The sequence below is a fragment of the Pan paniscus genome, chromosome 2, assembly GCF_029289425.2.
Source record: "Pan paniscus chromosome 2, NHGRI_mPanPan1-v2.0_pri, whole genome shotgun sequence".
Classification (NCBI taxonomy): domain Eukaryota; kingdom Metazoa; phylum Chordata; class Mammalia; order Primates; family Hominidae; genus Pan; species Pan paniscus.
This window is the reverse complement of record NC_085926.1, coordinates 153,823,273-153,838,087: the sequence shown is the minus strand read 5'-3', so window position 1 is coordinate 153,838,087 and position 14,815 is coordinate 153,823,273. Positions and strand designations below refer to the sequence as shown.

At 39.0% G+C, this 14,815-nt stretch overlaps 1 protein-coding gene across 2 annotated transcripts in view; it reads right to left on the bottom strand.

The window, feature by feature from the left end:
* The window catches only part of GMPS (guanine monophosphate synthase), a 68,493-nt gene that overhangs the window by 14,152 nt on the left and 39,526 nt on the right, over positions 1-14,815 (bottom strand). For both annotated transcript variants that reach the window (XM_055110612.2, XM_003806090.5), the window contains exons 6-11: positions 12,784-12,977; positions 12,390-12,555; positions 9,007-9,158; positions 7,372-7,545; positions 4,227-4,332; positions 1,262-1,377 (exon numbers count right to left, since the gene is read on the bottom strand). In XM_055110612.2, coding sequence (XP_054966587.1) covers positions 1,262-1,377; positions 4,227-4,332; positions 7,372-7,545; positions 9,007-9,158; positions 12,390-12,555; positions 12,784-12,977 — 908 coding nt within the window. The remainder of the gene's footprint in view (positions 1-1,261; positions 1,378-4,226; positions 4,333-7,371; positions 7,546-9,006; positions 9,159-12,389; positions 12,556-12,783; positions 12,978-14,815) is intronic.

Here is a 14,815-nt window from a genome sequence, read left to right as displayed (position 1 = left end):
ATTTCCTGGGTAGGTAATTGATCTGTTCTCCGCAGCTGCTCTGTCTTTGGCAGTCTTTAATTTCTCTAAGATGTGCTTACTAGGTGTCAAATTCTTTCCCTTTATTCTGCTTGAGATGTGTTACATTTCCTGAATCTGAGCCATCATGTCTTTTACCAGTGTGGAGGAATTAATACATTTTTTTCTATTATTTCCTTCTGGACATATGTTAGCACTTGCCTTATCCTTCCATCTTAACCTTTTCTACCCATATTTTCTTTATGACGATTTGTCCTAATTTCTGGATAATCTCTAAACAACTTTCTTTTAGTTCATTAATTCTCTCTTTCAGCTGTTTTTCAGTTATTATTTTCATTCCCAGAACTTAGATTATTTTCAAATCTGCCCAGTTATTTTTAGTAGTCTCTTATACATTATTCTTATTATGAATAGCTTATTTCTATTTACTTTACATATTGCTTGTTAATTCCAGTAAAGTCTTGAGGGTCTTGTTCTGACAGTTTTTTCCTTTCTCATTCATGGTGCCATACTTCTATATGTGATTTGTATTTTTTATTATAACCTCATATTTGTTGGAAATCTATCTATGAGAATCCTTTGGGACCTAGGTGAAGATATTCTAAAGAGAATCTGCATTTTTCCTTGCCTAACTCCCATAAGCACTACCAACCCAGATCCACTTTAAAATTCTTTCGTTGCAATTTTCAGACCACACACATTACATAAATTAAAACCCCAAATCTGTAGAATAAAGTAGACTGGGGAATTTTTCCATTCATCTTCAATTTGGAGCTAAAGGGTTGCATAGTGTGAAGATATCTGATCCAATCTCTGGCCCTTCTTGGACCCAGTCTCATACTCAGACACCTGTACATGAATGAAATTGTAAAAACCCAAATCCTAGACCACAAAGGATTAGTAGCTGTCCTCAGAGGAGCAGACAGCTTTGGTTTCTTGAAATGATGCTCCCAATAAATTCCTGACTCAAAGGATTTCCCTTACTATCTTGAAATACACATAAAAGAGTGCTTTAAAATACTTTATCTGACATTTTTAGAGACTCAGGATATCCAGTCTTGTTTGGCTGGAAAGAAAAATGTGCATATAAGAATATCTGTGGAATATTTTCTCCACAGTCATTTCAAAGGTTATATTACAGCAAATTTTCAAATAATAAAACCCTAAAAAATTCATTATAAATGCTGGTATATAATAAGAATCCATTCAATTTCTTGTAATGATTAGCTGTATCAAATATTACCTTTTTAACACTTGCGGAAAAATCAGCTACTATTTTCAAAATATTGTTGGTTTCAGGAAAGTCCTTACAAATATAAGGTTCTTCAGCACATATTACTCTGATTGCCAGGCCAGGACCTAAAGGTAGGAGTAACAATAGTATTTAACATTAATGTTATATTTCTAATATAAAAATCTAATATAAAAATGCCACTATTTTCAAAATATAAAACCTTTCCAAAATTAAAATCCATCTGCCCATCATAAGTATCCAAATGTAGCTATTAGTTTCCCATTCAACTCAGCATTTTTTAGAATGCTTCAACATTCTAAAAATGTTGTAACATTTAGAATGCTGCAACATTTAAATTATGCATACTTTTTAGTCTGCATAACTTTTTGGCATATTAATCTCTGTCCCTAAGTTTCTTCATCTATAAAACAGGGTAATACTATCATAGTTTCCATTGTGAGGCTCAAATAAGACAGTATGTTTAATTCTCTCCCTATCATTCCTATCTCCCTTTTTTTAAGAGATAGAGTCTTGCTCTGTCACCAAGGCTAGAGTGCAGTGGTGCAATTATTGCTCACTGCAGCCTCAAATTCCTGAGCTCAAGCAGTCTTCCCACCTCAGCCTCCTAAATAGCTTGGATTACAAGCACAGGCAGCCATGCCTGGCTAATTTTTTCAGTAAAGATAGGGGTTTCACTATGCTGTTCAGGCTGGTCTTGAACTCCAGAAGCTCGGCTTCTGGAAATGCTGAAATTACAGGCACGAGCCACTGACTGCACTTGGCCTATCCTATTTTTACAGTCCATGTGTTAAGCATCACAAAATTATCCAGTAAATATTTTTAGTTTATAACATATGTGCCCATCCAAAGTTTTTAATAAGGGAATTTTCCAACATATACATAAAGAGGACAGTATAATTAACTACCTTACTTATCATCCAGCTTCAACTATCAATCTAATTTTAGGAATGGTATTATACTGTTAAAATATACACATAATCTAATAAATAATGTGAGTTTTTAATACCAAAAAATGTGAACTGGTATTTCTATTTTATTTTGACAGACTCTCATTCTGTCACCCAGGCTGGAGGGCAGTGGCACGATCTCAGCTCACTGCAACTTCCACCTCCCGGGTTCAAGAGATTCTCCTGCCTTACCCTCCCCTAGCAGCCACCAGTGTACCTAGTACAGGCATGCACCACCATGCCCAGCTAATTTTTTGTATTTTTAGTAGAGATTGGGTTTCACCGCGTTGGCCAGGCTGGTCTGGAACTCCTGACCTCAAGTGATCTGCCTGCCTAGGCCTCCCAAAGTGCTGGAATTACAGGCATGAGCCACTGTACCCAACCTCTATTTTACCAAATACTTAAAAGTTGGTAAAAACACAAGGTGTGCATAGACCTATGGAAAACTGGATCCTGCTGCTTTACTACAACAGAAAAGGCATCACTTGAGATGCCTAGTTATAGGCAAAACCTCAGCTATGTCCAATTAATTCCCTAGTCCATTCTTTACCTTTAGAATAAACAGCATATTTAAGATAGTTTTTAAAGCAGTAAAACCATTTTTGCCAATGAAATCTTACATAATAGAAAACTCAACATACAAAATAGATTTTTAAAACATCAAGTGAGTCTAGATGAAATAATGACCAAGGACATAGAACACTTGGCTTCCCTCCATTACATTCACAGATCATTCTTTTCTTTTTTTTTTTCTTTTTTTCTTTTTTTTTAAGATGGAGTCATGCTCTGTTGCCCAGGTTGGAGCGCTGTGGTGTAATCTTGTCTCACCGCAACCTCTGCCTCCCTGGTTCAAGCGATTCTCCTGCCTCAGCCTCCCGAGTAGCTAGAATTACAGGCACCTGCCACCACACCTGGCTAATTTTTCTATTTTTAGTAGACTCAGGGTTACAGGCATGAGCCACCACGCCAGTCCACAGACCATTCTTTGCCGGCATGCAGGTTAGGGACTAAAGATCTCAATCTGATTACTAGATTTGAGAACAAGTGCTAATCACCACATAGGTTATACATGTGTAAAGCTGTTTATGGAGCCAATATGATCATTAAGAGTATAAACTCTGAGATAAAAATTATTGGGGATATCATTCTGGCTCCACTCCTTTCAATCTGAGTAACTTTTGGCAAATTAGTCGCTGTCCCTAAGTTTCTTCATCTGTAAAACAGGATAATAGTAGTTTCCACTGTGAAGATTAAATAAGACAATAAAATGTATTTAGCAGAGTGCCTAGCACATAGAAAGTACTTAAGAAATGTTGGCTATTATTATGCTTTTCAATTCAATTAGGTCATTCTCCCAAATCATCCCCTAATCACTATTACAGTGAGCTAGAACCTGATGTACAGACTTGCCCAACCTCTCAAGAACTAGTAACAAAAACAGGTTAAGACTTGCAGTCCTAACTTTAAACAAGTATCACCTCTAATTTTTTTCTATATGACAGCAAATGAAGTATTATTTGTTCAGGAATAAGTTACATTGTGCCAAGAATTCTCTGCACAGAATAAGTGGTTCATCCATTCAAACAAGTCAGACATAGGACAAGGATTTTAAAGAGCTAAATTTAAATCCTCACATCTTCCATGGAACGCACTGCGGTATGGTACAAATAATATAACAAATCCTAGCTCTACTACTAGGACTGTGTGGCAATATTATTAAAATATCTTTATGTCTTGGTTTTCTCATCTGATGGCAACATCAGATGCCAGACTTCCAAGGATAATGTAACACTTAAATGCAGATACAATGGAAAATGAGTATTTAATAAAATGAAGTAAATACAGTAGATACTCAAAAGATTTCAATTATTCCCTAACCATCCTTTCCTTTCTCTCATGTTACATATTCCCTGAGATGACAGATTATTTCAGAATTGTCTGAATTGATTTTTCTTCAACATGAAGGTCTAAAGATGAATCAAACAAAATTCAGTTCTAATTTTTACCTGGAAATGGATGCCTGGAAACTAACTCTTCTGGAAGTCCAAGTTCTCTGCCCAAAATTCTCACTTCATCTTTATGAAAATCTTTCAGAGGTTCTATTACTTTTCCCTACAGGGAGGAAAGAAGCCAACCAATATAAACTAGTAACCAAGATGACATGGAAAACAAAGCGTAATAAATTATTGGCTTTTCCTGTTACCACTTTTCTTAGACTAACAGATTATTATTAAAAATGCATCTTTTAAAGTATTTGCTCCTAAGTGCCTATAAGGAATTAGACGAATATTTTATGGGTATTATTTCTCTTTGAAGCACATTTTAAACATAAGCTTTTTAAATATAAATAAATCAGGGTAAACCAATCCATCATCTCTGATCTAATTCTCATTAGAATACAAAGCAATTAGAAAATATACTAGTGTTCCAAAATTATAATTCTCCAAATGTTATCATTGAGAAAATGAAGACAACTCACAGAACTAGAGAAGACATTTGCAAATCGTATATCTGATAAAAGACTTGTAACCAGAATATATAAAGAACATTTACAACTCAATAATAAAAAAATAAATAAGTCAATTAAAAAATAAGCAAAGCTAATGGGTACTAGGCCTAATACCTGGGTGATGAAATAATCTGTATAACAAACCCCTATGACACAAGTTTACCTATGTAACAAACCTACACTTATATCCTCAAACTTAAAATTATTTTTTAAAAAAAGGAGCAAAGGATACGAATAGACATTTCTCCAAGATACACAAATGGCCAATAAGCAAGAACATGAAAAAATGCTCAACATCATTAGCTATTAGGGAAATGCAAATCAAAATGAGATATACCACTTCATATACACTAGGATGACTAACATTTTTATTTACTTTTTTTTAAGACAGAGTCTCGCTCTGTCGCTCAGGCGGGAGTGCAGTGGCATAATCTTGGCTCACTGCAACCTCTGCCTCCCAGGTTCAAGCAATTCTCCTGCCTCAGCCTCCAGAGTAGCTGGGACTACAGGCATGCACCACCAAACCTGGCTAATTTTTTTGTATTTTTAGTAGATACAGGGTTTCACCATGTTGGCCAGGCTGGTCTCAAATTCCTGGCTTCAAGTGATCCACCTGCCTCAGCCTCCCAAAGTGCTGGGATTATAGGCATGAGCCACTGTGCTGAGCCAGATGACTAAAATTTTTAAAAGTCAGATAACACAACCATAAAAAAATAGAAAATAACAAATTGTAAGCATTTGGAAAAATTGGAGTCATTATGTACTTTTGGTTACATTGTAAAATGGTGCAATTGCTATGGACAATAAGTTCCTCAAAAAAATTAAAAAGAGAACTACCATATGATCCAGCAATCCCAATTCTGGGCATATATCCAAAAGATAAACAAAAATGGATAAGCAAAATGTGGTATATACATACAGTAGTACATTACTCAGTCTGTTTTGTTTGTTTGTTTTTTTGAGACGGAGTTTCACTCTTGTTGCCCAGGCTAGAGTGCAATGGCAGTCTTGGCTCATTGCAACCTCCACCTCCAGGGTTCAAGCCATTCTCCTGCCTCAGCCTCCCAAGGAGCTGGCATTATAGATGCCCGCCATCACGCCTGGCTAATTTTTGTATTCTTAGTAAAGACGGGGTTTCATCATGTTGACCAGGCTGGTCTCAAACTCCTGACCCCAGGTGATCCACCCGCCTCAGCCTCCCAAAGCGCTAGGCATGAGCCACTGTGCCTGGCCCATTTTTCAGTCTTAAAAAAGAAGGAAATTCTGTCACATGCTACAACATGAATGAACCTTAAGGACATTATGCTAAGTGAAATAAGCAAGTCACAAAAAGGCAATACTGTATGATTCCACCTATATGAGGTATTTAAAGTAGTGAAACATAGAAACAGAAAGCAGAATGGTGGTTACCAGAGGGTGGGGGCCAGAAAAAAGGGAGAGTTGTTTTTTAACGGGTATAGAGTTTGTTTTGCAAGATGAAAAGTTCTGAAGATCTGTTTTACAACAATGTGAATACACCTAACACTACTGAACTATATACTTAAAAATAGTTAAGATGAGGTTGGATGCAGTGGCTCACACCTGTAATCCCAGCACTTTGGGAGGCAGAGGCAGGCGGATCACCTGAGGTCAGGAGTTGAAGACCAGCCTGGCCAACATAGTGAAACCCCATCTCTACTAAAAATACAAAATTAGCCAGGCCTCGTGGCGCATGCCTGTAATCCCAGCTACTTGAGAGGCTGAGGCAGCAGAATCTCTTGAACCGGGAGGCAGAGGTTGCAGTGAGCCGAGGTCGCATGACTGCTCTCCAGCCTGGGCAATAGAGTGAGACTCTGTCTCAAAAAAAAAAAGAAAAATCAGAGTTAAGATGGTAAACTTTATGTTATGTGTTTTTTACAATAAGAAAAGAGATAACAACAAGTCTTGGTGAGGATGTGGAAAAATTTGAATCTCATAGATTGCTAGTGGGAATGTAAAATTGTATCATCATTTTAAATAATAGTTTGGCAATTCATCAAAATGTTAAACCTTAAGACCTAGCAATTCTACTCCCAGGCATATACCAAAAGAAATAAAAACACATATCCACAAAAACTTATGACCAATATTCATGGCGGCATTACTTATAACAGCCAAAAAGTGGAAATAACCCAAAAGCCCATCAGCTGATCAAAGGATAAATACAATGCATTATACCCATAAGATGGAATATTATCTGGCAATAAATAGGAATAAAGTTCTGATACATGCAGCAACATGGATGAACCTTGAAAACATTACGGTAAGTAAAAGAAGCCAGTCATAAAAGACCACATATTGTACCATTCCATTTATATAAAATGCCCAAAATAAGCAAATCTATAGAGACAGAAAATAAATTAGTGGTTGGTAATTGCCTAGGGCTGGCAAGAAAGGAGGAAAGGAGGAGCTGGGGGGTGGGGGCAGGATGACAATGACAACAACAGGTAGAACGAGGAGTGACTGCTAATGGGTATAAGGTTCCTTTTTAGGGTAAGGAAAATGTTCTAAAATTAGATGTGGTGATGGTTATGCAATTCTGTGAATATTAGGAGGGAAGAGGAGGGAAGAATGGAAGACTTTCCATGTATCTACTTTATGAAAAAGTTTTCATAAACTTTTACCTCCTCTCTCAACTTTCTGATGAGCTCTGTGTCATTGTGATGGGTTTTGATGAGTTCAGCTTTGCCACTTGCAACAAGGGATGCACTTTCAATTAGATCAGGCCGTAAAGTACCTTGGGCAAGGAAAACCTCCTCTGGTTTCAAGTTCATTTCTCCAATTACTTCATTGGCAATCTATAATCAACAGGAGTAAAACAGCCTTGTAAGAGATAACTTTTTTTAAAAGCAAAAGTTTATACTTTCAGCTAAATCTCTTAGAGTCCTTTAGAAATACTGATCAGAAAATAAAATCCACCAATCTCCAAAATAAACTCCTTAATGAACATGTCCTCTAACACGATTCAAAAAGGTACATGAGGCCAAACACAGTGGCTCACGCCTGTAATCCCAGCACTTTGGGAGGCTGAGTGGGGCGGATCACTTGAGGCCAGGAGTTCGAGACCAGCCTGGCCAACATGATGAAACACCATCTCTACTAAATATACAAAATTAGTAGCCAGGTGTGGTGGCTCACGCCTGTAATCCCAGCACTTTGGGAGGCAAGGCAGGCAGATCACAAGGTCAGGAGTTTGAGACCAGCCTGACCAACATGGTGAAACCCTGTCTCTACTAAAAATACAAAAACTAGCCGGGCATGGTGGCACACACCTGTAATCCCAGCTACTCAGGAAGTTGAGGCAGGAGAATCGCTTGAACCCTGGAGGCAAAGTTTGCAGTGAGCCAAGATTGCACCACTGCACTCCAGCCTGGGCGGCAGAGTGAGACTCCATCTCAAAAAAAGAAAAAAATTAGCTGAGCATGGTGGTGCATGCCTGTAATCCCAGCTACTCGGGAGGCTGAGGCAGGAGAATCGCTTGAACCCAGCAGGCGAAAGTTGCCGTGAGCCGAGATCACTCCATTGTACTCCAGCCTGGGTGACAAGAACAAAACTCCGCCTCCAAAAAAAAAAAAAAAAAAAAAAGGTATGTGAACATTCCATTCAAGAGCTTGAAATTAGCCATTGAGATAATCAATGAATTAAAGTCTATGATAAGCTGAATACATCTACTCTTAAAGACATCTATTCTTAAAATAATAGCCTGGCAATGTAAGCAAACATGTTTATTAAAACATAAAACAGTTGGCTGGGCATAGTGGCTCACACCTGTAATCCCAGAAGTTCGGGAGGCTGAGGCGGGCGGATCATGAGGTCAGGAGATCCGGACCAACCTGGCCAACATGGTGAAACCCCCGTCTCTACTAAAAGTACAAAAATTAGCTGGGCATGATGGTGCACCCCTGTAGTCCCAGCTACTCAGGAGGCTGAGGCAGGAGAATCACTTGAACCCAGAAGGCAGAGGTTGCAGCGAGCCGAGATCGTGCCACTGCACTCCAGCCCAGCCTGGTGACACAGCAAGACTCTGTCTCAAAAAAACAAAAACAAAAAAAAACAAACAAAAAAACAAACAACAACAAAAAAACATAAAACAGTTTCTACTGGTCAATATAATGACAATATACAATAAAACTCTCAGCCACATAAGAAAAAGGATTAAAATTAGCAAATTTGGTTATTTGATATAGTGACAAGGAAAAACAAATACTAAGATTCACATCAAAAATAGTACATGTTGAGGATATTAAAAACAAAGGTACCTTAACAAAAGTATCCCCAATGATTTTTCTTTTCTCTTCAGGACTTGTGGTCATATTTAACGTTTTGCTAATTCTTTTCCGTGGGGTTCTATCTTCATCTGATATTGGTAGGGTTGTTGTTCCATTGTAGAAAGAATGAGCAGCATTTATCACTGGAGGAAAGGGGAGAAGCGTTTTAAATTGGTATAACATGTTTTTTAATCAAAAATAACAAGTCAAAATACAGAAAGAAAAGCTATTTCTTTCCCAGGCTGAAGAGCAGTCCTTTGATCTCCCCTAAATCTGCCTACAAATTTCAATAAACTATCAATATTCAAGAATTACTGGCCGGGCCCGGTGGCTCATGCCTATAATCCCAGCACTTTGGGAGGCCGAGACAGGCGGATCACGAGGTCAGGAGATCAAGACCATCCTGGCTAACATGGTGAAATCCCATCACTACTAAAAATACAAAAAATTAGCTGGGTGTGGTGACGGGTGCCTGTAGTCCCAGCTACTTGGGAAGCCGAGGCAGGAGAATGGTGTGAACCCGGGAGGCGGAGCTTGCAGTGAGCAGAGATTGTGCCACTGCACTCCAGCCTGGGTGACAGAGAGAGACTCCATCTCAAAAAAAAAAAAAAAAAGAAAAGAAAAAGAACTATCAATAAATCCTGAGTAACAGAATTCAGATACAGGCACTCATTAAATTTTGTTTCTGTGAGAATCTCCTGGCATTAGATCTAGGGCCATGACATCACAAATTATGCTGATTAGGGCCGGCGCGGTGGCTCACACCTGTAATACCAGCACTTTGGGAGGCCAAGTTGGGTGGATCACTTGAGGTCAGCAGTGTGAGACCAGCCTGGCCAAAATGGCAAAACCACATCTCTACTAAAAACACAAAAATTAGCGGGGCGTAGTGGCACATGTCTGCAATCCCAGCTACTCAGAGGCTGAGGCAAGAGAATTGCTTAAACCTGGGAGGCAGAGGTTGCAGTGAGCCGAGGTTGTGCCACTGCATTCTGCCCTGGGCAACAGAACAAGACTCTGTCTCAAAAAAAAAAAAAAAATTTATGCTGATTGTTTTCCCTCTCTTCAGTGCTTCACCAGAGCAACAAGCAGAAGCCACAGCAAGAAGCTTAGCCCCAAAGAAGTCAAAAGCACCGGCTCCTAAACGGAGTCAAAGTTGTTGGAATCACTTTGGTGATTCACCATGTTGGTCAGGCTGGTCTCAAACTCCTGACCTTGTGATCTGCCTGCCTTGCCTCCCAAAGTGCTGGGATTACAGGACTTGTAAAACTAATATTTATGAACATACATTTAACAATCCTTGGCTTTTTATTTAATGACAAGAAACTAAAAACTAAGATCTCTATTTGCTAATAAAACTTAGCTACTGGAGGCCTTCACCGTAAGATGACAAGGCAGCTGGCTATTTCATTGTGGAAAAGCCAGTGAATTTGTAGGTCTTTCCTGTACCTGGTCAACTACCCAGAGAAGACATATCTACTCTCCTGCCTATTGGCATTCTGGCAGTTAAACAGAGGAAGTGGTAGGAAGAGGGAATCACCATTCAGCATAGAGACTTTTACTTAATCCTGTTCTTAATGTAGAGTCTTACCTCCACCCTCAACTATGCCTGGTATTAGTAGGCTCAAGCCCAGAACCTCTCGTTTAGCCCCTCTAGAGAATACATCCACAGTGTTCTGATGGGGAAGGAGAGCACAGTTTGCTCCTGTGCTAAGGAAAAGGATCTGCTTCTCAGATTTTTAACTAATCCCTGTTTTAGGCTAACCCAGAGACCAATGTCCCAAAAAGAACCCAATGCTTCAAATTCCTGAGCCTCCCCAGAAGTCTACAGCACAAATCAGCTTGCTTTTTATTGGCTTCCTTCCCACCCCACCCCAAGGTTGTGAATTCCTCCATTCTGCTATGTCAGTTACCAGGGACAGATCCAAGTTTTACAATTTGAAGGACTCCTTCAAGAAACAGAATAACAAATAAGATACTAAAAATCTTAAGTTATACTGGGATGGCTAACAAGTACTTAACTATACACAGAAATAATTGCAAATCACATATATACCACTAAACCCATACTAAGCACATCCCCAGCTCATCTTTGTCTTAGCCTGATCTCAAAATGCCCACAGCCATTCCAGCACCACCTAACAGAAAACAAGTCAGAGTTGAAAGAAAATAAACAACTACAAATTATCAAAATATCTTGCAAATTTCACAAAAACCTATCACCATGTGAAGATACCATTGGGGACCTTCCCAGGATGTTGGGAGAGACTCCCCTAGCTTAAACAGAGAAAATCCACCTCTACCCATCTGCTTTCCACTTTCCAACATTTTATTGAAACCATCTGTCTTCTGTCATCTCCTCTAACCCACATCCTTATGGTATTACACTGTTTTATGCTTTTACTGTTATTTTACAGAAGTTTCAAAGAAATAGACTCATGTTCACATCATACTTACCTACAAGTCTTCATTTTATTCAGCCTTTTGGTATCAATTCCAATTAATTCCATAATATGTACAATAACTTGTATCATTAAACTACTGACCTCATTTCATTATAACTATCAATTGCACCTTGTTTTTAAAAAGTATAAAAGGTATCTACAAAAGTAAATGTTATTAAGGACTAAGAAGTTTACTAGTGGCCCTTTAAAAAAAAAAAAAGTATAGAATCTTTACCTCTCCCACAATAAGCTTTTCTGTTTGCAAAATAATCTGTATACCCATACCTGAAGAGGGCTTGGGTAGCCTCGTACATAAATATCATTAAATAGAGTGGGAAAAGATAATTTCTTTTTTTTTTTTTTTTTTTTTGAGATGGAGTTTCGCTCTTGTTGCCCAGGCTGGAGTGCAATGGCATGATCTCTGCTCACTGCAGCCTCCACCTCCCAGGTTCAAGTGATTCTCCTGCCTCAGCCTCTCGAGTAGCTGGGATCACAGGCGCCCACCACCAAGACTGGCTAATTTTTTGTATTTTTAGTAGAGATGGGGTTTCATCATGTTGGCCAGGCTGATCTCAAAACTCCTGACCTCAGGTGATCCACCCACCTTGATCTCCCTAAGTGCTGGGATTATAGGCGTGAGCCACCGCGCCTGGCCAGGAAAAGATAATTTTAAAAGTGAATGACTAGAAGAGAACTGAACAGTAGCTAGAAAATGTTAATTTATCAATCTATGTATTAAATTAGCAGAATCAATAGTTTAAAAATTTATACTGAGACCTCTCTTACACCAGAGGTAATTGTAAAAATAAAAAACATTTTCAACCTTGAGCATACTGAGAAAACTGTAATTGTGCTCATTTAAACCATAAGACTAGATTTGATTAAACAAGTCCTAACATGTAAGTTAACTTTTCTGAGGTTCTTCAATACCTTTGACCTGAATTCCAAGCTTTTTGAGGGCCTCTTCAACAGACTGGCTTTCTCGTTTTCTCATAAAGCCATTATCAATGTGCACAGCAATGACTTGTTCTTGGTTCAAAGCACGATTTAGCAAAGCTGTACAAACTGTTGAGTCTACTCCACCACTGAGTAAAACCTACGGGGTAAAATGAAAAATCAAACTGAGCAAAACAAGCAAAAAGAGAATAAACACTATTGGCTTAAATCTTTACCTAAAAGTGCTATTTATACCAAAGATATGTATGGTAACTGGAAAAGCACTCTAAAACTGTAGAACATTTAAGGGCTGTGTTGAGGACTCTAACTCCTGGATTCCAATATTATTGATATAAATTTGTAGACTTCCAGATAATAATTTGCTTACCAAAACTTTTGACGTGCCTACTCTCTCTTTGATCTCTCGAATACACTCAAGTTCTCTGTTCTGCACGGTGAAGGTTCCACTGCATCCAGCTATATCATAAAGGAAATTCTTCAGTATTACTTTTCCATTTTCTGTAAGGCCAACTTCAGGGTGGAACTGTGCTCCATATAACTTTTTAGATTCATTTGCTATGGCTTTATAGAGAAAATAGTCACAAATTAAAATTTTTTCATGCTGAAAAGACTCAAGCAATAACCACAATTAATTTCTCACAATCTCTGCCTCTACGGTTTCATTTTTTTTTTTTTTTTTTTTTTTTTGAGACAGAGTCTCGCTCTGTCGCCCAGGCTGGAGTACAGTGGCATGATCTCGGCTCACTGCAACCTCTGCCTCCTGGGTTCAAGCAATTCTCATGCCTCAGGCTCCCAAGTAGCTGGCATTACAGGCGTGTGCCACCACGCCAAGCTGATTTTTTGTATTTCTAGTAGAGATAGGGTTTCACTATGTTGGCCAGGTGGCCTCAAACTCCTGGCCTCAAGTGATTCACCTGCCTCAGCCTCCCAAAGTGCTAGGATTACAGGCATGAGCCACTGCTCCCAGCCAATTTTATTTGTTTGTTTGTTTTTTGTTTTGTTTTGTTTTGTTTTGAGACGGAGTCTCGCTCTGTTGCCCAGGCTGGAGTGCAGCGGTGCGATCTTGGCTCACTTGTCACCTCTGCCTCCCATGTCCAAACTATTCTTCTGCCTCAGCCTCCCGAGTAGCTGGAACAACAGGTGCGTGCCACCACGCTCGGCTTATTTCTTTTATATTTTTAGTAGAGACAGGGTTTCACCATATTGGCCAGGCTGGTCTTGATCTCCTGACCTTGTAATCCGCCCATCTCAGCCTCCCAAAGTGCTGGGATTACAGGCGTGAGCCATTGCGCCCGGCCTATTTTATTTTATTTTTTAGACAGGGTATTTACTGCTCTGTCACCCAGGCTGGAGTGCAGAGGTGTAATCATAGCTCACTATAGTCTCGATCTCCTGGGCTCAAGTGATCCTTCCACCTCAGCCTCCTGAGTAGCTGGAACAACAGGTGCATGCCACCACACTCAGCTAATTTTTAAATATTTTGAAGAGATGGGGTTTTATCTTGTTGCCTGTTGAACTCCTGGGCTCAAGTAATCCTCCTGCCTCGGCCTCCCAAAGTGCTGGGATTACAGGTGTGCGCCACTGCACCCAGCCTTCTTCCTCTATAAATGTTAAAACTGGTATGTCTCAGTGGATTTTTAGCTATAGGAATAGGAAATACATAACAAAGACAAAAACTACATTGCTATAACCTTTCTTTATAAAGGTCTTTCTTGACACAGCAATTAATGAGGTATAGGACGTACATTAAGTCCCACATAGAGATTGTTTCACAGTATTCTCACCTCTCCACCCAAGTTACTTCAGTTGCCTTGTCTATCTAGTGCATTGATAATTCAATTTTGGTTCTCAGTTGCACATGGCTTGCAAATGCATTGTACAGCTATCAAGTTCTTATATTAAAAGAATCTCATATATTAGACTTGTCAGAATATACTGTTTCTTTCTTGACTACTATTAACCACAAAAATATATTCAACTACTTGACAAATGTGTTTCTGGCAAATATTACCTATGGGGCAATAGATGTTAGGCTAGGTATTTTACACGTGCATGTGTTACTCCTATTTTATGGCTCTGAGATATCAAGAAACTTGTATGAACTCTCAGGTAATTAAGTAACTAAATCAGGCCTGACAGGCTCCCAAACTCATACTCATTCTACTATACCACAGTACTTCACACTTTATTTGGCTCTCAGCATACCACTCTCTTGGTTCACTTATTTTACCGTCTATTCCTTCTGAATCTCTTTGCTGGTTCCTCTTCATCTTGCCCACCTCTACACATGGAAGTTACTCAGTCCTCAGCCCTTAAATCTCTTTTCTAAATATTCTAAGAGATCTCATACTCTCATCACCTTAAAATTCTGTCTGTATGCTGGTACACCCCCAAATTTA